The sequence below is a fragment of the Psilocybe cubensis genome, chromosome 11 (assembly GCF_017499595.1).
Source record: "Psilocybe cubensis strain MGC-MH-2018 chromosome 11, whole genome shotgun sequence".
NCBI classification, from domain to species: Eukaryota; Fungi; Basidiomycota; class Agaricomycetes; order Agaricales; family Agrocybaceae; genus Psilocybe; species Psilocybe cubensis.
The window spans coordinates 2,398,314-2,421,016 of NC_063009.1; the positions used below are offsets into that span (position 1 = coordinate 2,398,314).

Genomic DNA, 22,703 nt, shown 5'->3' on the forward strand with positions numbered 1-22,703 from the left:
CTTATGTCTTAACGAGGACCGTGGAGTCGATACCCGTCTGTCACGATTGGCAGGAATCGGATGAGAACCCAGCCACTTTCCCCGTTACCCATTCCTCCTCCATTGTTTATTCTCTCTTCTTTCACCACCCTTTCCTTTTGTTATTTTTTTGATTCAGGCATATCCTAACTCTATAGACGCATTCACATTCGTCCATGTAACCCATCAACGGATGTACTTGTCCCCACTTACCGTACAAAGAATAATCTTTTTTATGCTCTGCCCTGCGCTTGGGTTTATGGAACTCAACACGTTCCCGAGTTACAACAACCTCGATAACATCTGTAGGCTGCGATGACTTGGCTGACTACTCCAACATTTGTCCATTATGGTATATGGATACAACTTAATAAGTTACGAACTTTACAGATACCTAGCAAAGGCCGTCGCGAAAAGCATAGTTGCAACAATGCCAATATTTCCGCTTATCGCCTGCTTTGCACCGCTGGTTGTTAAAGTAGCTATAGGAAAGAGGGTGCCAGTAAACGTAGATGTCGACTCGTAAGTCCTTGTTTGAGTTGTGCTTCCAGCCGAATCCGTGCGATATTCAAATCGATAAATATGCTTCTGCACACATTCACCAGACTGCTTCTCTATATCGAGTTTACAGTTCTGAGAAAGCGCAGTAACGGGCGGGTCGTACTCCGTTACGATCTGGTGTAGCTTCATCTCTGTTTGATTTTCCTCGAAGTGGACTATGATTAACCAAAGTTATTTTTAGTTCGTATATGAATGGGTATCCGACCCTTGATCGGCGGGAAAGGCATAAAAGATTTGGCGCTCACATTTGTTCGTGGTTGGTTCGCTGAGGACAGTGACCGTGCTGCCACGGATGTCGGCCACGAGGAGGCTCTGCACCGCGTCCATTTCATATTTCGTCCGTCCGCCCTCACCGGTGCCTACCGCTGAGACGTGTGTTGTACCTAGGTAGGTGACGACAGAGATGTCTGGCTCGGTCGTGGTGGGTCTTGGTGGATCGACGAGGTAAACAGTTACTACACCGGCGAAGGCTGCGATAGGAAAATCCGGGGTTAGTGATCTGTGGGGTTGAAATGCCAGTGAAGGTTATGGTAGAGGTAATTACCGGTGTGGGCAGCGAATGCCAGAATGCATAATGAACGCATAGTAGCACCAAACATCGCGATTTGCTAGTATCAAGAACTTGGGGTATAGGGTTGTATGTACAGACGCCTGACAACGAACAACGACAATCTGTTTGAATTCAACGCGTCTTTTATAAGAGTTTAAAGCTTGAAGAGCGGCAATTTACAGCCGGTGCTCGAAAAGGTACATCCCAAGAGCCAGCCAAGAGCAAACATTTTATTTTGATGCAATTTGATGCCCAAGAGTCTAAAAGACTCAAAAAAGTGCTTAAAAGGGGTTTTACTGGGTATCCCGGAGACCCATTTTGATTTACTGTTTGTTTTTCCTGGATAAAGCCTGATAAAGCTCGGTCGATAGAAAAGCCACTCCTGAGATTGAAAGATGCTAGTATCACTACATTCTTACAACAGAACTTTGTACATATATACATATTTTGGATGGCTGTAGTAAAAATGTCACTGCTGTCACTAGACTGGACTGACATAGTTTTTTGTACCGGTCCTATACACCTGTTTTTATTTTTCTGCCAAGGAGTATGCTATTTCCTACTACAACCCACCTTCTATGGGCTACTCTTTTGTACAGCATTATGCCAATGATCATATCGCACATATTACTTGGGTCTAGAGGCGCATAGGAAATGAGCACCGTGTACGTCTCGTGATCATGAGCATTGGAATGCATAGCCATGTTATTTCGCTTGTAATCGCGATACCTTCTGCGAAGACTGTGGTAGACGGCCTTTTGCATTTTCCATGTGCAGCCGCACAGCAATAGAGAGGTTCCAGGAAGTATTAGAGCACAATCGGTTTGCCAAGTACTAGTAAGGGTGACGAGTTGAGGTATGGTACACAATAATGGGAGAGCTGAAAAATTTGCACGGTTTTCCAGACCGACAACTCTCGGAAATTGGGAAACGCCGCTATCCACGGAAGTTGTTATTCCACAAGAATGTACTCCACCCAACACAAAGAAATAGCCACAAGATTTGGTGGGAGTACTGCGACAAATCAAATACACCTTCGACTCAGAACGCCATCGAGAACCCAACAATCGCAGGCCACACCATAAACACCAGTCGAAACTTGATCATCTCTAAATCGAAATAAAAGCTTCTTTCACTGTAACCGTGAGCAGTACGAAGCCTCCGCCCTTTTAGCGCCCGCACCATCCGCGGCACACCCTTCGACGATTTGCTCGTGCTTGACGGCAACACACCAGATTGAGAACCAGAAATTCGTGAGATTACAGTGCTGGTGACGGTTATGATGCTGACAGGCTTGGAACTAGACACGGCATTGCGCGATGTGGGGGATGGAGGGGCAACGTAAGGGTTGGCAAGGATGTTAAAATCGGCAGTGTAAATGATTTGAGGAGGTTGAGTTGTTATAAAACGAAGGTTGCTGTTTGAGAATGTAGATGGATGGTTAGGTGAGTGAGGTTTAATTGGATCCAACGAGGAAACACGAACAAATGGTGGAAATTGGCGGGCACAGACATAGGTATGTAGACTGTAGTAAAGAGCGAGCGGGGGTCCGCGTCTTTGGAGAGTGTGGCGATATACGTCTGTAATTTGTAGCATACGATGTTGAGAGGGAGCCATTCAAAATAGATCAGCTATACGGTGTTGGATAATTCACCTTATTTCCCGCATAAAGATCGATTTTAAAACCAATGGTGGTGTTCAGGAACGGTTTCCGGCCGTCCTCAATCCAGGTGACTTCTGCAGGCTGGCCGGCTGTGTATGTCGTGCTCGAGATTGGCTTAGTTGGGTATAAGGAAGCCTTGGTATACCGAGAGTACTGGGAGAGAAAACAGATCACCAGGACCACAAAAAAGTTGAAAGACAGCATAGCACAAGAGCTCCCGTAACTCGTTTACTGTGATTCAAATCAAAGCCCGCTTTGGTGGAAAGATCTTGGATTTACTCCAGAGCACCTTCCTCTACTAATCACGGCGCAGACTCGTCGAGTCACGACAGTGTCAATTCATACACAGACGCGCCGGTTCAGAAACGCCAGGTTGTCGCCACCCCGCCTAGTATGAATATGCTTTATACTTCAGAGCCCTGCCAGGGGTCCTGCAAAATTCCGAGCCTCGAGGCGAAGTAGACAATGTGGTTTAACGACCGTGACCCCCTAGGGTGGTGAAAGGAATCTTTGTGTCAAAAAATATCTTAGGTTGAGTGGATATACAAGAATTAGGTTGCTGTACAAGTGAGCGTCTCTTAGCTTAATAGATTGGAGAAGTCCTAGAAATGTAGTTTCGAGTTTGTAATGAACGTTGAAGGGTTGAAGCATGAAGATTGAACGTGCACAGACGCGTTACATAATCAATGTTGATTTAAATATTCTCACGGTCTATGGCCATCATTCTCACGTGCATACTTGGCACGGCTTCAGCCTAATCCTCAACCTTTGACTCCTTCCTGAACATCGTATAACATCTTATAACATTCTTGGGGTCTTTTTTCGCCCCACTGGGCATTTGTAAAGGTATATATTAACATAACGTATAAGTTTGTTAATCGTCAAAGCTGCAATTGGAATAGACATGGCACAATATGACTCCGAGGCCGAGTCGATCCAAAGCGTCGCTTCACCATCGCAAAAGTTCGTCCCAGAGGAAGACGACGACGAGAACTTGTGGGAAGTTGAGTGTATTACGGCAGAGAGGAACAATATGTTCAAGGTCAAATGGGTTGGCCTCGATCCTATGACTGGGAAACCATGGGCGCAGAGCTGGGTTCCAAAGAAGGACTGCACACCCGACCTTGTGCTCGCGTGGAAATTGAAGAAGAAACAAGAAGAGAGGAGGAAATGTAAGTGACACTCAAAGGCCATTAACATTTTCCATCATGTTCATATCTTCGTCGCGTTCTATTTCTAGCCACCGCGTCGACTAAGGGACGCTCATCTGCTGCATCGTCGTCTACTGCCGCACCACGAGCATCTACGTCTAAACTCGCAGAAGCCCGCCAATCGACTTCCACTACGCGTGAAGCTACGACTGCGAGACGCGGCCGGTCAAGCGGCGTGTCAATACCAACCACCAATTCCCCAGACAATGTCACGAAATCCAAACCCAAGGTCGCACCACTGCCTATTGCAGAAGCCGATGTTGAAATGGAATCTGAACAAGAACGAGAAGATATCAAATCCAAGGGGAAACGCGCAACTACGACGCATGGGAAGAAACACAAGCTTAACGAGGCACAGAGCGTCAACAATTCTGCTCGCATGCAATCCAAATCCAAGGGCACACCTGATGTTGAAATGGAATCCGAACAAGAACAAGAAGACGTTAAGTCCAAGGGGAAAGGCGCGACTACGACGCAAGGGAAGAAACGCAAGCTTCACGAGGCACGGAGCGCAAACAACTCTGCTCACACGCCTACTGTCAATGTCAATATTAATGCAGGGATCGATAACGAGCAAGAGCCACCCACGACACGCGTCGTTTCGAGACCAAAGAAGAAGCGAAAGGTAGAGGTCGATACGGTGAAACCGAAAGTTGCGGAGAAGGAGGAGGAGGAAGAGAGCACCCAAGAAGCGGAAGCTTACTCTTCACGGGTAGCCAATCGAAAAGAGCTCGTCGAGTCAGAGGAGGAGGAAGAGCGCCTGGTCGAAGAGGTTTTATCGCAGGGGATTCCCACACCGCCTCGTCATGATAGCGATTCCTCTGTGCAGATTGTTGACGTTGGCGGCAAGGGTGACCACAATGAGGATGAGATTGACGAATTGGCCGACGACGATTCCGTAATTATTGTTTCCCAGCCACCTCCCAAGGCCAAGTCTACTACCAAACCTACGAATCCATCGCCGAAGGAAGCACCTTCCCCTCCTCGGAAGCCATCGCCCAAACCTCGCCCAGAAACTTCAGCAGCCTCGACTTTGAAAGCGACGCATACCAAGCGCGTATGGTCCGGACAAGCGATGCAGGTGAATACAACGCCCCGCAGGCTCAGAGTGGTCGACTACTCCAATAGAAGCGAAAGCAGCAAAAGCGACAGCGAGGAGAGCGAAAGTACAAGCAGCAAGAGTAGGAGCGAAAGGACCGACAGTCAGAGTAGAAGTAGAAGCAGCAGAAGAAGCAAGCCCAGTAACAGTGAGAATGATGATGACAGCAGCCACAGCGATCATCCACAACACTCGTCGTTGGCGAAACCGCGTTATGGACCGCCGACGGAAGAGAGATCCGTTTTTTGGGAGGGTCCAGTTGATCGTGATGCGCTCCCGGATGAAGAGCGATTGACGCCGCGCAGCCTTGCTCGACTTAAGCAATTTGATAGGGAGATGGAAGCGTTGGAAAAGGAAGAAGAGCTGAATAGGCGCAGATTGCGTAAAGAACCAAGCGCCGTCCAAGGATTGTTGAAAGGAGCTGGGACATCGAAGAGTAGTGTGGCGCAACCCTCGACGTCTGGACATAAACAGGCTGTTCCGTCTTCATCCAAGGGCAAGTGGAAGGACAGGATAGTGGAGCTCATCAACGTCGACACGGAGAGCGAGAAAGACCTTGTACCGCCTACGAAGCAACCTATGTCCGTTCCTGATAAATCCTCAACCCTTATGAACCCTTCGAGTTCCAATGAAGCCGTCGAAAAACCACATTCCAAACCAGACTCGACTCATCCTATCACGACCTCTCTAATGCGAGAGGCTGGCGACGCAGACATACGTCCTATCGCTTCCAAGGCATCAAAGCAGACCGATGGCTCTTCTAAGTTGACAAATGCAACCAAACAGCGCGTCCACAAACCTCCCTCCAATTCTTATGAGCACGAAACCATTCCGGAGACAGAGGCTGAAGAATCTCAATCCCAGGAGAAAGGAAAAGGCAAGGCCCGCGATATTGACTTGACGCCTCCAGGACAGACTTACCCTACCCTCCTCCAACCACCGACGCCTTCCACTCCAGGGGGGCGAGCTACCCTCAGATCGAAAATGCGACCAAAGACGCCACTGTCTCGAGGTCAATCCATGTCTGTCACGGGTAAACCCCTCGGTCCCATTCCTCAGCTCACACCATCGATCTTCTACCCCCATCTTCCGCGTGCGCAACAGCCGGCGTCGTCGCTGCCTGAGAGTATCTCCGATGTCGTCGATTCTGTGAAGCACCCAAGCTCGAAGATCAGCACACAGATAGACAACGATGGCGATGTGCAGATGGAGTCCATTGAGGAGTTTGACTCGCCTGAGAAACCTCTGAGACCAGCAGCAGCGGCAGGTTCTGGGTCTGGTGCAAATGGACATCGCGTAGGAAGTGCAGAGCAGATATGGGAGTCGGAAGTGGTGAAGAGGGGTCAAGAAATTGCGGAGGCTGCAAAGAGGAAGGCTGCTGCTGAAGCGGGTTTGCCAGCACCAAAGCCGAAGAAGACTCTCGATGATATCCGTGCAGCGCATAGTCGGAGGAATAGCAATACCAGCGATACCCATGGACAACGAGCGGGCCCAGGCGGTCTCGTTCATCAAACTATTGTGGAGGAGGACGAAAATATACAAGATGCGTCGACCATAGCCATTCCACCTGCTTCGGGACCACGGATGGAAGACGAAAGTGCGACTCTCCGCGAGATGGAAGCTGCCTACGTTGATCTTGACGGCGGTGATTCACAGCCAGTTCCACCTCATGTTGCGTTGAGACAAGAGGAAGAGGAGTCGACGCAAGACGCTATGCAAACCAGGATGGACGATGCGTTGTTCCAGGTCTCGAAGACTTCGTCCTCGGAGAACGCTGTCTCGCAACTGGTCCTTGGGTCTGATCAAGAAACCAACGATGGTGGCTTGGAGAACATCCCTAAGGTATTAATCATTTTTTTGTTGTCGATATAACATTTTACAAAATGTTTTTCATGATTAGATTGTCGTGCAGGATCCTAGCCGGCCAGCTTCTCCCCGTCCGTATTCGGATGATGGCTTGCAAATGGCCAACATGCGCACCACCAGATCCCGTTCCAGGTCGCAAACTCCAGCTGTAGTCCCACAACCATTCAAAGGCCGGGGCAAGGGTAAGGCAAAGGCCACGCCAGCAAATAGTAGGGCAGGATCTCTTGCGCCGCCCTCTAAGGCTTCTTCGTCTACGGTTAGCATTATCATCCCGCTAGTATTTCTTTCTGATTTCACTGAAAATATTCATGCAATTCTATAGAGTCAACATCGCGACGATCTTCAAAATCGTCTTGATACTGCCCTCGCACTTGTTGAAACAAAGTCACAAGAGATAAAAAATCTTCAAGCTCAACTGGTTTCTGAACGAACCGCGAGTGCCGCGGAGGTCGAAAGGCTTAAAGCTCTGAATGAAACGCAGGAAAACATGATCGCCTCTTCGGCATCACGAATGACCGACGCACAGGAGGAGTTCAAGCAACAGCTAGCTGAAGCTGAAACAAGGAACTCTCAGCTTCTCGCGGAGAAGGAGGAGTGGGCAGCCGAAAAACTCCGTCTGCTTGCACAACTAGATGCAGCTACGAAAAGTAGGGAAAGCGCAGACAAGGATCGCGAGTTCTTCCGTGAGCAGTATGCCCAAGCCTCCGGATATGTCACCTCCGTACGGGAAGACAACAAAGAGCTTGAGAAGCGTATCAAGATTGCTGAGGAGCAGGCGCAGTCTGGTGTTGCGCTGATTAAGGCGACATTTGAGATGCGCGTCAAGAATTTGGAAACTGATCTGAAGTCGTGGAGACGGATGGCGGAGTTTTTGATTGAGAAGGACAAGCGCACAGATAACGATGAACTTAGGCGCCGAGCAGCCGAGTACCCAGAGTTGGCTTCACGCTGTGAACGCCAAAAGAACTCGATTGAAGTCCTAGAGGAGGAATATGACGATCTAAAGGAAGAAATGGACCGTGAACGGGCGGCTGACAGAATGCACATTGAACGATTGACGAAGCAAGTAACGAGGCTGAATGTAGAGCTGAATGAAGCTCTGACTAAACTGGACAGGCTCGGACGAGCAAACGCTGAAGACGAGAGTGCAGATTCAAACCCTAGTGCAAATGAATTTGTTTACCCTTGTCAATGGAGAGATTATGATGGCGTTGAAAGTACTCCTTGTTTGGAGGTCTTTCCAACTATTTCGGTATGTTCTGTCTAATTTATTAGTTTTTCGTTGCACTCATAATCACCTAGGAACTCGAGCATCATCTACTTTCTGGACATCTTCATACCTAACTTATTACCCTTGTTGTATTATAGTCATTATTCATCAGGATTTCCTTTTGCAACATCAAACTTGCGTGAAAATTAGCTGTATCTATACTTCTTGGTGGTAAATATTCTGCTTCTACCAGAATGTCTTTTTTGATTGTTCGTGCTTCTAATTGTCGGGATTGAGGACCTGACCGAATTAGCGGACCGAATGCAAGACGCCATCTCAACTGATCACACCCCATCGTCCTTTAGTCATCCACTACCCTCAGATAACAAATTCAGGACCTGACCGGATGACCACCCGCGCGCATCACATCTATGGTATTTTTTCGACCGTGCGATCGACTATATAAACCTTGAGATGAATGACCTAACCAAGACTCTCTTTCCTCTTAACCAGTCTCACAAGCTAGCTTGAATTCCCATCCCAACAGGAGCAATTAATTATCGATGGCTCAAGTTTCAAAAAGACAATTCAAGGTGCCTTATGGTAGGTGTAAAACCGAATGTTCTCCTTTGTGCCACTGCTTAAATCAAAGTGTACAGTCCGCTTGGGCAATTCTGGCTTGAAGGTTTCAAAGATAATCCTGGGGACCATGCAATACGGTACATCAAAATGGGCTGATTGGGTCCTGGATGAAGACGCTGCATTGGAACACATCAAAGCAGCGTAAGTTTACATATCTCAATATACTGACTTGGAGTACTTACTCATCGACACTCTCCAGTTACGAGGCTGGGATACAAACCTTTGATACTGCCAATGTAAGTTTTGAACGATTCTATGCGTGTTTTAGCCTGCATTGCTTACCGCGACTGTTTGAAATAACAGGTATATTCTTACGGGGAATCTGAAAGAATTTTAGGCAAGGTTATTAAGAAATTGAACCTACCTCGCGATGAGATTGTTATCTTGACGAAGGTAGTTCGAGACATTGTCACTTGATTAGTCCCTTTTTCCAAAACATATTATAGCTTCACGGGGTTGTGGCCAGAGAGTTTGGCGTCAGCTACTGGGGAGAAGGAAATAAAGCCGATTCGGATGGATACGTTAACCAACACGGTCTCAGTCGAAAGGTGAGTGTATTCAAGAATTTTAAACTAAAATCAGAACTTGACGGTGGTATTTTAGCATATTTTTGAATCCGTGAAACACAGTTTGGAACGGCTTCAACTTGATTATGTTGATGTCCTACAATGTGAGCAGGACTGAGATTCGCTGTTGTATCTCCCCATCAACCTCTAATTATACAGGCCATCGGTTTGACCCTGAAACACCCATTGCGGAAACCGTGAGGCTACAGTATTCACAATGGGCCCTTGGAATTAATCTGAAAATATCCAGATGCAAGCTCTTCACGACGTAGTGCAAGCAGGCTATGTGCGATATATCGGAATGAGCTCGTGTCATGCATGGCAATGTATATTTGCTTTTCATCTTCCGCTGCGTCTGTACTGACTCAATAAACGTTTAGTCCACGCGATGCAAAGTTGGGACGTTTTTTGTAATCTTTGATCATATACTCATGCAGATGCTGCCATTCTAGATTATGCTATCAACAACAAGCTTACACCCTTCATTTCAATGCAAAACCATTACAGCCTTCTCTATCGCGAAGAGGAAAGGGAAATGTTCCCAACTCTCAAAGTGAGTGATCTTCAGGCGTATTGACGGATTGGAATTCATCTTTGATTATGATCAGTTATTCGGGGTCGGGTCCATTCCCTGGTCACCAATTGCCAGAGGTGTTTTAACTCGACCATTTGGCGAAACAACGAAGCGTATGAACTCGGATTTGTACGTCTTGTTATTTTTTACCTTTTTTCAGGAATGTCTGTACATAATTATCTGACCAACAAACACAGAGCGACTGGACGCTATCTGAAAATGCAATCCACCCCAGAGATTTTGAAAAGGTCGGCCTGATATATCTGGAACATATTTTGTATGTTAATAAACTTGACATTCGGCACAGAGTTGAGGAAGTCTCCAAGAAGCTGGGAATCAGCATGGCTCAGGTTTCTGTAGCTTGGATATTGTCGAAAGAAGGTGAGACTCAGTTTACATTTTTTGTACCACATGAATGATTAAATTTAATCCTTAGGTGTGAGCGCTCCAATCGTGGGTACCACCAGCTTGAAAAACCTTGAGGAAATCATTGGTAAAATGGATTATTACATGATAACGAATACCAACCGACTAAATTTCTCGTTCCAATCCAGCCGCAGTCGACGTCAAATTGACCGAAGAAGACATCAAGTATTTAGAAGAGCCATACGTACCGCAAGAAATTTTTGGTCATTTCTAACGGACGAATGGCTGTATACGTATTTGACTACCTCACATTCAGCAAAGAAGAAAACGGAAAATGAGAACCTCTTCCATGATTATATAAACATGAATTGTCCAATCAGAAGGCACTGAGCCAACATGAAATAGACCATGATTGGTACTTGGTACCTGAAAGGGTGAGAAAACTTATAATTATCCCTTGACGGACAAGGAAACACAATATGCACTGAAGTTCGCACAAAAGAAAAACGAAAAGTTAATGCCAAAAAGACACCTACAATCCTTCATAGGAATGCAACTTGACGTAATCTTTCCAAGAGGTTACTGTCGGTAACTGGAATCGAACCAGTGGCTCTTCGGAATGATTGACCACAACGAAGTGATTTAACCCCTAATCGATACCGACGTTAAAGGGACTTTGATATAGACCAATTTAGCGCCTATCCACATTTGTACTTCAATGTGCAGGTTTAAAGTCATCGAACTAAACGAAAATATGTAAATTTTGAACAACCAAAAGGCTTGTTCAATGGTTTCTACAATTTATGAATACCTCAAATATTGTCTGACGATACAGTTGAAGCAGAACAGAGAGGTACAAAAATATATATTTGTCGGTAACTGGAATCGAACCAGTGGCTCTTCGGAATGTTACACCACAACGAAGTGATTTAACCCCTAATCGATACCGACCATGCATTACCTACGAACTAGAGTAGTAACGACGTGGGCATCAATGAATGAATGCTTGCCCAGCTTGGTTTGACTGGATTTGAAAGTTCGATGAGGCAGGACTGTTGATTGGGACGCGAGTAAATATTTCCTCTTTAACACAATATCGTCGAGAGATGTAATATATAAGAACACCACGCATCCGCAAATAACAGAACTCTAGTGCCTTCATGAATACGACTCGAATATCAATATCAAGTTTGTAATCCTACGTAGATTTCCATGACTCATCAGAGTTGTGAATATGAAAGTATTCGTGAAAAGCCACTGTATCAACCTTTGAATTTGAGTGGTCATGGAAAACTGACGCGTATCATTTTACCGTCTTCGACCAACTTCATAGATAAACCGCCGAACGGTAGAAGTTTTGCCTTGCGACTGACGACTGACCTGGAGCGAAAACTCAGATAGGGTTGAACGGCGGTGGATGTATCCTTCACATGAGCGTGAGACGTCCTCAGCAAAATTCCCCATACCAATACCAGTTTGGGACAGATATGATCTGCCAACAAAAAGACACAAGCCACCACTCAGTTACTCCTGCGAAATTTTGTTGAAGTTATTCAATAACCACCGCCAGTCCTTTTCGGAATAGACCTCCCAGTAGTCCAACCACCATTGTTCACGAAGTAGCACTGCTGATGGTCCACCTAGAGTTTCCACCTGATCCTCCAAGGAGTGCACAAGTGAGCGGGCTTTCATCATGTCGGGACACACGCCCTCCAGCCATTGGAGGTTGACTGAAGGCGGGAACAACGTCAACATGCCCTCTGCGCATAGCTTGACTCTGTCGAGCCGACCAATCTCCTTACCGCGCGTCATCCACTGCTCGAACTCTTCAAACATGCTACAGGCTAGTTTCAGGTGGTCGAGGTTCACTACCATCGCAGCGACACCACCGCGGTCATCTTGCGAGGCTGCCGATAGTGCCGGTGATATAAGGCGATGCAGCAGGGCCCACGCCACAACGATGTCGTGAATCTGCAATCCGTATTTACGAGGTAGAAGCGATTTAACGCAAAGAAGAATTTGGACCGTTATTTCAGGTTCGAGTAGCGCCAATGATGATGGACTAGCTGAAGATGGTGATGTCGATGCGAGGTCTTGCAAAATCTCAGAGAGCCAGTCGTAAAATGGCTGGGGTACATCTTGTGAGTTCAGGATCCTAATAACAGATTCAACATATGCAGTTTTAAGGATGGGATGTGTGTCCTGGTGGACATGGAGGTAATATGCAGAAACAATATCGCGCTTCTGAGGGACTGTCGGAGAGAATCGGTCATCCAACATCACTCGCATCGTGGCATTGTCGAGTAGGCCATCTAGGTAGAAGCCCGATATTGTAGTTGCAGCAGTGATGACGTCCATGTCAGCGAGACTGTGGTAAATAGGATAGACGGCGTCCACATTTTGTGAGAACGTAGAGTTTATCCACTGCAATCCATGTATAAGATCTGCTGAGTCTTTTAAAACGCGTGCAGTCCCTCTGACAACCTCTTGCGCATCACGGAACTGTCTCCAGCGCATATCAAACGACATCCAGTTGAGGTCCCCTGCCGACTTGAGAAGACGATGAAAACGAGGTGCGTCGAGCTCTGCCCATGGCAAATTGAATGAACTGAATATCCAAAAAAGGGTGTGACCCGTAAGGTAGAATAACCAGGATTGTGGGGATTTGTATGGACACTGAGGAACGCGTAGGTGTTTATCTTTAGAGAAGGCGTGCTGCATCGCAGGAAGGGCGGTAGTAATTCCGACGAAGAGCATGACGACGCCAACTGCACCAGTGACGCAAGCCGCTACTGCTATGTTCCGCGCCCACAACAAGTCAAGAAGACCAACAAAAAAGAGGATGAGGGAAGTTTGAAGAAGAATGGGAAGAGCGGTGAGGATGTCTGGGACCCTCCAGTATAGCAATCCCTCGTATCGCATTTGTCGAAGGGCGACAGCATCTTTGTGCGGAAGTGAGGCATCTCGCTGATATTCGCGCAGCCATTGTAAACAAAGTATACCGATCAGCACAGTGGTGAGCGCGAGTGTGAGACTGAGAAACCAAACCGCATTGATGCGTACATCGGAAGAAGTTACTGAAAATGGGGATGGAAGGAGGTCAGATGGGACGGATACAGTCGCATTTGAGGCTTGTTGAGCCATGAAAGCTAGTAAGCGAAGGGACACATCGTCGTTATCCTCTGACAACCATTTGTACGACTCAATGGTGAAGGCTGTTATGGTTGCCGAGAACAAACCAGCCTACATATGCATTTAGTTACATCTTTAGAGAGATAGAGAAGAACTTGATTAACAAAGATAAGCAACTTGTCAACTTCGTCCTTCCATGCATCACACATCTCATTGTCGTACTTTTCGACGATACTATGGCACTTCTTCCATGAATCGTCCTTTTTCGGAATATTATATCGATGTGGGTCGCTGCAGCGCCAAGGAACATTGCCAAACTGGAATTTCCCAACAGTTGAGAAAGGGTTTGGAGAGGTTCAAAAGTACTACATACTTACTTGTTCTTGATACTCAGATTGCGCTCCTGGAATGGGTGATGATCCTTTCAAATTTGGAATCCTTGATTGGCGTCGGGGTGCCTTGTCGTCAAAATGTATAAGAGTTTTGTGTTGATGTGACCAGATACACCTACTGGGTTATATGGGTGATCTTGTATAGACGGTCGACTTTGAGTGAAGCTGATCCCACGGTACTTCTCCTCAGGGTACCCGTGTTCATTGACCGAGGCGAACTCTTCTTGATCTTCAATCTTCGTCGCGTCGCTGTCCAGACGCACCGGTCGTCTCTCTTGGTCTAATGACATCGCAGTCACATTCAGGGAATTAAATGAGAGTTATGGGTAGTAGAAAGGTGTAGCATGACCCTGGAGCGCTGAGTGTTGGCGTCGTCCAGCAGCTGTCTTCCACGTCATCCCCATTCGGTCAATTGCGTTGTTGTCTATTAGACACGATTGCTTGTACAGTGTTAGTTGCGTTGGTCTGCTTCGAATCTGTAGGTCTAAATCTTGTCTGGAAACAGTTCAACTGGGAACATTTCATCGATGAATATTGGCGATGGCACTTACAAGTTGGAGTTACCAAATGGACAGTTGGGATTTGATAAAGTACGGTGAGATTGCTGAAATTTTCTCCCAAGTTGTTTATAATCTGAAGGATATCTAAATGTGCGGCCGTTGAACGTTGAACAGACTAATATTCACGTATATATGCGAACGCCTTTGATTCAACATGAAGGTTGATGAAACCTTTGAAGGACTGCAACTGAATCTAAGTTTTCACGCGGAGCTTGAAGAAGAATGGGAGCAAGTCCATCTGTCCCGAGTATCCTTGAATTTCTCTATAATCTTGATATTCATCTCTCTGACAACGCAAACTTCACAGCGTTATAGACCATCAAAATCATTGAAGAACACTTTCAAGCTCATTAGTGCCAGCAAGAACCGAAGTAAGCTGCAGGTTTTTATCACATGTGTGCCTTAAACGTATAGCCGAACCGGTTGAAGCCAGGCCCCTGAACGTTGTACTCAAACTTGTCAAATCATTGGGGTTGCTTTGAGGCTCCTCGATTCTTCTTCTTTCACAGTCTATTGTCTTCAATCGAGTGCTTAACTTGAAATTCCAACGCTTTGAAACATTGGTGGAAATGACAACGTCGTCGAAACACGCACAGGAGAAACAGAAGATTGTAGATCAAGACGACGACCTCGACGATCTTGACGGTAAGCATGTTATTATGGTTTGTTTTACAGGTAACGTACTTACTTGTCATACAGATGTTTTATCTGAATTCAATTCTTCATCGCAATCGCCACCTCCAAGCGCTCATCCAATAGCGCCTCACGGCCGGCCGAGAAACAATACGCGCGTCGATGCACCTCCACCTTCAATACCCGGATCAGGGAGTGCCCTAGATCCAACGAGCGAAGCAGACGAGGATGCGCTCTCTTCTGAATTTGCGAAGGAGCTTGCACTGGGAATGGAGAGTCTGATGCGCGAGATCACTGGCGAGGTGTCTAAGAGCGACGTGGATGCTGATGGATCAGAAACAACGGAGGATGAAAGGGCTCGGGCTTTCAAGGCTGCATGGGAGGCGATGCTGATTGAGGGTATGGATGCGAATATCGCCGGTGCAGGAGACGCGTCCGCGAAAAAGGAGTCTTCCTCGACATCTACGGCTGGTGGATTTCAGGATAAGATCAAGCAGGCGATGGAAAAGTTGAAAGAAAGTGAAACAAAACTAGTGCGTGTTTTCATCTTACTGTCTATACCCATCTAAACGTAGGTTTAGGGAGGTTCTACATCAGGGGCGGGTGCTCCGAGCGATCCTGAATCGTTAGAAGCGTTATTGAAGTCACTGGGAGATCTCGGGTTAGGAGAGGGTGAAGACGACGAAAAAGAGCTTGCTGGGTTCCTCGAGAACATGATGGGACAGCTGATGAGCAAAGACGTGCTTTACGAGCCGTTGAAAGAACTAGCCGATGGGGTGAGCAAACCAACAGTGTTATCATCATCCTAATAATAATGCCACCTCCAGTTCCCTCCATATCTCGAGAAACCTCCGTCACCACTCTCGGCCGAAGACAGGAAAAGATACGAAAGCCAGCTAGTTTGCGTACGCCAAATTCTTGCTGTGTTCGAAAAAGATGGATACAGCGATACCAACGCGGAGTGCAACAAACAAATTGTCGATCTCATGAGCGAGGCGAGTTTCAAATATCATCTGCCTTTGCTTGAGAAAGTAGCTGACGACCGTTACCAGATGCAATCGTACGGATCTCCTCCCTCTGAAATTATGGGCCCACTTCCCGCTGGCCTTGACGGCGCAGGTGGCATTCCCGGACTCAATGATGAGAACTGCACCATCGCATAATCCTCGCACAAACAATCTCCCTCATCTTCCGAGCATCGGATCTGCACTTGTTCAACCCCTGGGTCTCATTTTCTTCACTACTACTACCACCACCACCACACTAAGCAAGACTACGCATGCACACTGCACGCAACATCAGCATTCTGATTGGACTTCTTCTGTCTCTGATCGATTTGATTTTCGCCTTCGACTTCAATTTCGACCGAGCGTAGTTTGTAAATCTGCTGGGAGAATCCTTGTTGCGCGAAGTTTTCATTTCTTCGCGGCGATGGGCATTGGGGAGCGCGTGTGCGTTTATTTTATGTTCTATCTCAAGCACGAATGTTACCGTATGCTGCATAAATATCTCATACTACCGATCTACGGTACAGTATGACGCCCTGTTGCGTTACGTTCCACGGTTGCCAGTCGAAGCAGGATCAACCTGGATCGACGTGATAGCCTTTATGTTCGCCCTGCTTCCCGTCAGATCACACGTGTGGCTGGGAAGAAAGAAGGTGAATGTACATAGTCGCCCAACGTGAGCTGTCGGCTTAAGCGCCAGCTTTCCCATTGATTGAGTATGGAGCGCGAGCATTTATTGATTGCGGCACACATGCTGCGTCTTTATTTCTGACATATCATGCGACTGGTTGGTAACTCCTGTGTTGCATTTACTAGAAGGTGTAACATTCGAGGTAAAGAAAATTTGTCTGCATATTAAACCCTCTTGATGACATCGGCGTGCGTCACGCCATACTCTTTGACGTCCATTTCATTGGCGCACCGGCTCCAAAATGCTCGACAGAAGGTCGCGGCGGAACGTATCCTCCTCGCTGTTTTGTTCCGTCTAGTTTTCCCACCTCTAGTATAAAAATATCGCCCTCTCTAGCATTACCAGGCATGACCGTACGTCGAGCGTAACTCTGATCCGTAGGCGTATACATATGATGTGAGGTAATAATAAAAATGCATAACATGTCCGATTTTGTTTGTGTGGCGTTGAAGGCTTCAGACTTACTTGCATTTGACAATATTTCCAATAACATTATATACTATCAATGAGGAATAGTGCGAGTGTATAATATGCTCTAGATCCCTCACGCACCAGCAGACCCTACCCGTCACCTACATTAATGAAAGTCGTTCTACAAACGCTTGAAAAGTGCAAACCGGGAAATCTTGTACCGGTGTACTTACTTCTGAGGCTACTTGCATACCAACGTTTTATTTTTGGCCCTTCTTTTTCCTACGCGTTGCAACTCTTCTGAACGAGAACCTATTTTAAGGTCAAAATTTTGGGATCCCAGACTCCACTTTGCATAACTTTCATAACATGGCAACATAGGCATGTGTATTCCTCTATTGCATAATAGCGTCAAGTGTGACGTTCTCTCGGGGCCCATGTATTCCCATGATTTGGTGTGGTGGCGTCCGAGCAACTGCGGAGGCGACTTAATGTGGTGAAGCGTAAACTTCGACAGCCGAAGCTGTCAGACTTTCATATTGCAGAGGGAAAAAGCCACACAACCTAAGCAGAACCAATGGAGAACATTTAAACTTTCTTAAAGGAAAAAAGTCATTTCATTCATTAAGAATTAAAACCGTTGGGGTCCTCGGGTATTCGTAACATATGCGTGATGATGATGCGATGCATGGAGAAGAAGAGAATTTTGCAAGGTGGAAAATGTCCGATGGAAATGAGTATGAGAAAGCTTCAGGATCGGATAGAAGGTTGCAAAATGTTTTCGGCATGAGAAAGGCTATGAAATGAAGCGAGAAAAAAAAGATTATACGGCGCTCGACTTCTCGTTCTCCGAAATGGTCTCCTTCTCGTTCATGGAAGCCTTTGAAGGGCTTGAAGGTTCTTGCTCGGTAACAGCGACAGCGTTCTGCTTCTTAGCAGCGATCCAAAGGGCAGCAGCGGATATCCAGGTAAGGACAAGATTGAACCAGGGAATGACGGCGACAAGGCGGACTAAAAGGGGGAGCCAGTCATTAATTTCTAAGGTTGTTTAGATGGTTAGAAGTGAGGCTTACGATATCCGATATCTTGTAAACTCTCGTCGATCCTGAATTAGCTTCAACAGCCTTGACGGCAGAGTCGGGAAGTTGCACGGATCCAATGAAGGCTTTCACATCGGCTTCGCCAGTAGCAAAGAAGACAACAAAGGGAATAAGACTTCCGAGCAGGAATAATGAGGCAAGGCCGAGGATAATCGACTGAGCTCGCAGAGTTCTCGCTGCAAATGATTTGGTAAAGGGGAGGTAGGGGGCGATGATCAATTTTGAGAGGATAACAGCGATGAGCAGGGATGCTGTGGTCGCTACGATTCCGGCATTGTATATGGCTATGGGAATAATATTAGCAGGCGTGCAAGTGAATGTAGCGAATACTAACAGTCGGTGTTAATCTCTACAACGGAAGGAGGGGGAGCGAGCTTCTTCAACCGAGATTTATCTTGGTTGGACTTGATCAAAGCATTCAGACCTAGAATACGTTGGCGAACATGATTAGTATTGTCTCCTGGGCATCTGACGAGTGGCTACTAACCAACAGACGATGCAACAACAGCGATACACCAGGTCACGGTGAGGAGGAGGGTGCGAGATAGGGGGACGGAGGTGGAAGACATAGTGCCTGAAAAGACGATTATGCTACAACGAGGATGGATAGGAGGAGGAGGAGGGTGGAGGGAGAGATCCTGAGCGAAAAACACATAGGTGCATTCTTATTTAGCTTGTCGAAAATCCAAGTGCCAACTCGTCCCCACATTCTCGTAGACATTAATTCCCTTAATTCCAAATACATATTTCTTGCACGCGATCATTCGACATGCAAGCCAGATTTGGTCCATCGCGATATGCATCTATGAGCGGATCTAGGATAGTCAAGACGATCTTCCTGCAACCCATGTGGACGGCCATTCCTGAGAAGGAACTGTTGGGGCATCCTGGGGGATCACCTGGGGCCCATAAGTACCACATGACAGAACGGAGAACGTTAACTGGATGTTATGTACTTTCCTGTGATAAAACATTTCTTACCGGGTTTGTGGGAAAGTCAACTCTTTGTCAACTTGAATTGAGATAACTTGATGGGTGTAGTACACCGACCTGTGAGGCTCGATATACTCGAAAAGTGGTCGCCGTAAAGGTGCAAGGCAACCCAAAGTTGTGACCGTTGGAGTGACTGACGTCGTAAAGCCAAGACCCTTCCAAGAGTCCAAATATGGGCATATTTTCCTTAATTGGATACTCCTCCAAAATTTTAATGCAAGCATGATCCTCTGGATCCATTTCCCACGACTTTTTAAATGCAAACACAGCTCTTCCTCCACCCCTCTCCATAACTTGTAGCATTCCAATAAGGCTATCTTCAAGTCCATTTTCACGTCAAAAGCCAAGCAGGTCCTTTATCACTTAGCGAGAGGAAATTCAAGGAGGACGAGACCCCCTCAAGCATCAAACTGCCTCCATTGAGCGGGAAAGTTCCGAAGGAGCCCCTATCCTGTTCAAAAAGCCTCACTTCACGGAGATTGCCCACAAAGGTATATTATGACCTATCGGACCTCCGTATCAGGCCAAAAAGTATATGGACAATCACGAGTGTATCGAAACTTGTCCTCCAACCAGTCGGGTACTTGATTCTGAACTGGTACGACTCTCACAGAATCAGATATCTGTGACTGCTTTGGAATTTCAACGTTTTCAGGCTTGAAGACGAAATATTCAAACGTTTCGATCGTACCCTAAAAACAAAGAAATACAGCTCATCAAGTTAGCCCATTAAGGCCTGGATCGGCTCCTCATCCTTCTGGATGGTGAACAACGTCGTAATTCAAAGAAAAACAGTACTTGAGTTGAAATTATTGCGTCTGCAAAAATATTGTATCTGGAAGTGCACACCCAGTGTGATATCGTCACTTTTCGGGGTACGGGGACAATGCTTACATCAAAATATTTGATTACTTAACGGACCGAATGCTCGCGACAGTGCCTGACCACCTCAAGGTTCGTCGTCAATATTGACCGATCACCGATGGAGAAGAAAGATATCACTTCAACAAGTCGTAGACAAGTTGGATGTTGACAGGGGAAAATCTAATGCTACATGTGCTGCGAAGGGCTGAGTATACGTACATGGAAAAGTCTTGTGCAGATTAATGATAGGTAAACGACTTAAAGGTCTTGGACATTTTAAAAACCAAGGTCATCAGACCCTGGCTGTTTAGGCGCCTAAAGCTTGTGATACCGTCTTGCTTACAAGTAAACATACACGAACATTGGATAAAGTCGACTGTAAACGAACAAATGAAAGTCCCAGCTTCGCCTCGCTGGGTATGTTGTTCGCAATAGGCTAAATCCTGCTAAATCTGATCAGAAAGTTGAAATGATAATGTGGAAACTTACCATCACCTTCGTATTTTGATCCATGTGCGGATGCCCTTCCCCGCTCACTTTCGGTTAACATTTATTTCACCATCCTGCCCGTTACATTGTTGGGTTACAGATTATCCACTCATAAGTAGTTTTAATACAACGCCATTCCCCATCCACTGGAGGCAGCCTGTGTGCCTGGCATCTGACTACGTTATACCTTTGGTACACCTTATGAAAGTCCACACGACGAACATAAAGAATAAGCTTGAGCTTCACACACAATGTCAAAAGCCTGTTAGTGACCTCCTGAATAATTTCTCTAGGCAACGGTAGCAATAACCAAGCTGGTCCCCAAAGAGGCTTGGCCTGCATTCGCTATTAATAAGCCCCTCTTGCAAAGCAGAGCGTCCGAACCGTATGGGTTCGCGGGATGGACGGGAGTTGATAGAGCAGTATAGGGCTCAACCATGGAGAACGCGTCCCGCATCTGGATACGTGGCCTGATGATGGCTGTAGTTATCTGGCACCAAATTTCGCGAATCGGACTGCGCAATCTCTGCGCATTTCCTCTCACCGTAGGTTATTACAAACACGCCTAGGTCATCGAATCATTTGGAATAGCGAAAAAAAAGGTCTTCTCGATCTTCTCAAGTGTCAATAATAAGAAGACTTTAAGACCTTTAAACACTCCTTTTTCTGAGAAATGATGGAATGCCAATAGGCTGAAGGTTATCACCTCGCCCAGGCAAGTTTTTACTCCTCTTTTTCTTGTAAGCTTGTAATACCACTTCAAGAAGGTATGTCTTCAAACGGTAAAAAAATATCGGAGTTCCCATTTTTGAAACTCTTCCGAAATAAGTATTCTGATTCAATTTGTAGTAGTTCATCTCGGGTCTATTTGCGGAAGCTTTGTGAATACTTCAACCCACACTGAGCCATACTCTGCCATACTGCAGACGTGCGCTTAGACGCCTTCATCAGAATTATTATCAGAAAGCTTCGACGCAGATCAACTATAAATAATGTAACCCGTCTGCACGTCAGATCTATTGGAGCAATGGGCCGCTGATATCGTGTCTGTTATTTCAAGGTAGAAGAGTCGGTAGTTTGAATGTTGAATGAGTACATACCAAGCCACGGTTTAAAGGTTTTTAAAGACAACACTCGTTGTCCTATTCTATTCTTTGTTTCCCATTTCGAGGTATGTCCGCAAGTTCGCGCGCGATTGCTGTTCATCAACGATCAGCACTTCTGAACCGAAAAGGAAACATTTGCCACGAAGGTCGCCAGCGGCTAGCCAAAAAGCTTAAATATAGCTGGTACATATCATTCTCAATGCGGAAATATGCCAAACATGTACTTCCAAAGTTAATTTAAGGTACGTACACATGACAAGTTATATATCGAAATGGGTAGGGGTAGGACTCCAGCATACCATACCTGTTCGAATTGCTTTATCGTATCCTGCTCCTCGGGAAAGCGATATTCTATCCGATGAAACGTCCAAGCCATGGAACTCAATATATACATAGAGTATAGCGGTACAATGCCTTGGCTCAGTAGGTGGGTCGTATCGAAGTGCTGGAATCTCTCGTCTACATGCCCGGGCCGACTCATCAGAAGTCGCGGGGAGTTTTTCATTGATCAAACAAAGACCTTCATTGAAGGAATTGTACGTATATGAGGGAATTGCTAGGTAACTACAACTTAACACCAGCAAAGCGACTTGGAGTGACATTATGAAGGATTTGTCTGCACACTGGCACGGTACTCCAAATGTTCCCGGTTGTATATAAAACCAAATACCGGAGACCATTAATTTCGGCATAGGACTACTGTCGTAAATTCTGTGTAAGGTGACGCCGGCGCCTAGATTATATGTCTTTAAACCGATGTTTCGTTACGGTCACTTGATAATATCCACAGATTATAAACAAAGCTTGGAAATTATAAGAAGCCACGAGCTATTTTGACTAAAATGCAGTGAATGTGAATTGCAGGAATGCGATGTTAATTAGCGCCCGAACAGCCAACCAGTATCCATCAAGGTTAGGGTAAAAACCGAAAAGGCTTCAATTGATCTAACTCAAAACGGACGATAATATGAGTTCTGTCATCCAATGTGTAATCAGCAG

General features: G+C 46.2%; 7 protein-coding genes and 2 non-coding genes across 9 annotated transcripts; 3 read left to right on the forward strand and 6 right to left on the reverse strand.

Annotated features, from left to right (window-relative positions):
• Positions 1–402: 402 nt before the first annotated feature.
• Positions 403–1,178, reverse strand: JR316_0011841 (uncharacterized protein; the record flags this gene model as incomplete). Its single annotated transcript, XM_047897486.1, has 3 exons — positions 403–734; positions 825–1,049; positions 1,124–1,178. 3 exons carry the CDS (start codon positions 1,176–1,178, stop codon positions 403–405), a joined length of 612 nt encoding a protein of 203 aa, XP_047743895.1.
• A 992-nt stretch (positions 1,179–2,170) lies between these two features.
• JR316_0011842 (uncharacterized protein) lies at positions 2,171–2,996 on the reverse strand (the record flags this gene model as incomplete). Its single annotated transcript, XM_047897487.1, has 3 exons — positions 2,171–2,546; positions 2,615–2,709; positions 2,784–2,996. 3 exons carry the CDS (start codon positions 2,994–2,996, stop codon positions 2,171–2,173), a joined length of 684 nt encoding a protein of 227 aa, XP_047743896.1.
• A 700-nt stretch (positions 2,997–3,696) lies between these two features.
• Positions 3,697–8,235, forward strand: JR316_0011843 (uncharacterized protein; the record flags this gene model as incomplete). Its single annotated transcript, XM_047897488.1, has 4 exons — positions 3,697–3,964; positions 4,033–6,944; positions 7,003–7,224; positions 7,291–8,235. The coding sequence occupies 4 exons, from the start codon at positions 3,697–3,699 to the stop codon at positions 8,233–8,235; spliced, it is 4,347 nt and encodes a 1,448-aa protein (XP_047743897.1).
• A 506-nt stretch (positions 8,236–8,741) lies between these two features.
• JR316_0011844 (Versiconal hemiacetal acetate reductase) lies at positions 8,742–10,600 on the forward strand (the record flags this gene model as incomplete). The annotated part of the gene is made up of 14 exons (XM_047897489.1): positions 8,742–8,781; positions 8,838–8,961; positions 9,020–9,056; positions 9,124–9,213; positions 9,267–9,368; positions 9,424–9,490; positions 9,546–9,583; positions 9,637–9,712; positions 9,824–9,939; positions 9,995–10,089; positions 10,158–10,208; positions 10,268–10,341; positions 10,397–10,453; positions 10,515–10,600. 14 exons carry the CDS (start codon positions 8,742–8,744, stop codon positions 10,598–10,600), a joined length of 1,053 nt encoding a protein of 350 aa, XP_047743898.1.
• Positions 10,601–10,909: 309 nt separating this feature from the next.
• JR316_0011845 lies at positions 10,910–10,990 on the reverse strand. The gene has a single exon. It is a non-coding gene; the product is annotated as a tRNA-His (tRNA).
• A 206-nt stretch (positions 10,991–11,196) lies between these two features.
• Positions 11,197–11,277, reverse strand: JR316_0011846. The gene has a single exon. It is a non-coding gene; the product is annotated as a tRNA-His (tRNA).
• A 573-nt stretch (positions 11,278–11,850) lies between these two features.
• On the reverse strand, positions 11,851–14,140 carry JR316_0011847 (uncharacterized protein; the record flags this gene model as incomplete). Its single annotated transcript, XM_047897490.1, has 4 exons — positions 11,851–13,569; positions 13,623–13,775; positions 13,836–13,916; positions 13,970–14,140. The coding sequence occupies 4 exons, from the start codon at positions 14,138–14,140 to the stop codon at positions 11,851–11,853; spliced, it is 2,124 nt and encodes a 707-aa protein (XP_047743899.1).
• Positions 14,141–14,564: 424 nt separating this feature from the next.
• On the forward strand, positions 14,565–16,206 carry JR316_0011848 (Peroxisome biogenesis protein 19-1; the record flags this gene model as incomplete). The annotated part of the gene is made up of 6 exons (XM_047897491.1): positions 14,565–14,792; positions 14,920–15,055; positions 15,110–15,576; positions 15,625–15,819; positions 15,871–16,038; positions 16,096–16,206. The coding sequence occupies 6 exons, from the start codon at positions 14,565–14,567 to the stop codon at positions 16,204–16,206; spliced, it is 1,305 nt and encodes a 434-aa protein (XP_047743900.1).
• Positions 16,207–17,975: 1,769 nt separating this feature from the next.
• JR316_0011849 (uncharacterized protein) lies at positions 17,976–18,821 on the reverse strand (the record flags this gene model as incomplete). The annotated part of the gene is made up of 4 exons (XM_047897492.1): positions 17,976–18,083; positions 18,226–18,536; positions 18,587–18,676; positions 18,740–18,821. The coding sequence occupies 4 exons, from the start codon at positions 18,819–18,821 to the stop codon at positions 17,976–17,978; spliced, it is 591 nt and encodes a 196-aa protein (XP_047743901.1).
• Positions 18,822–22,703: the final 3,882 nt, after the last annotated feature.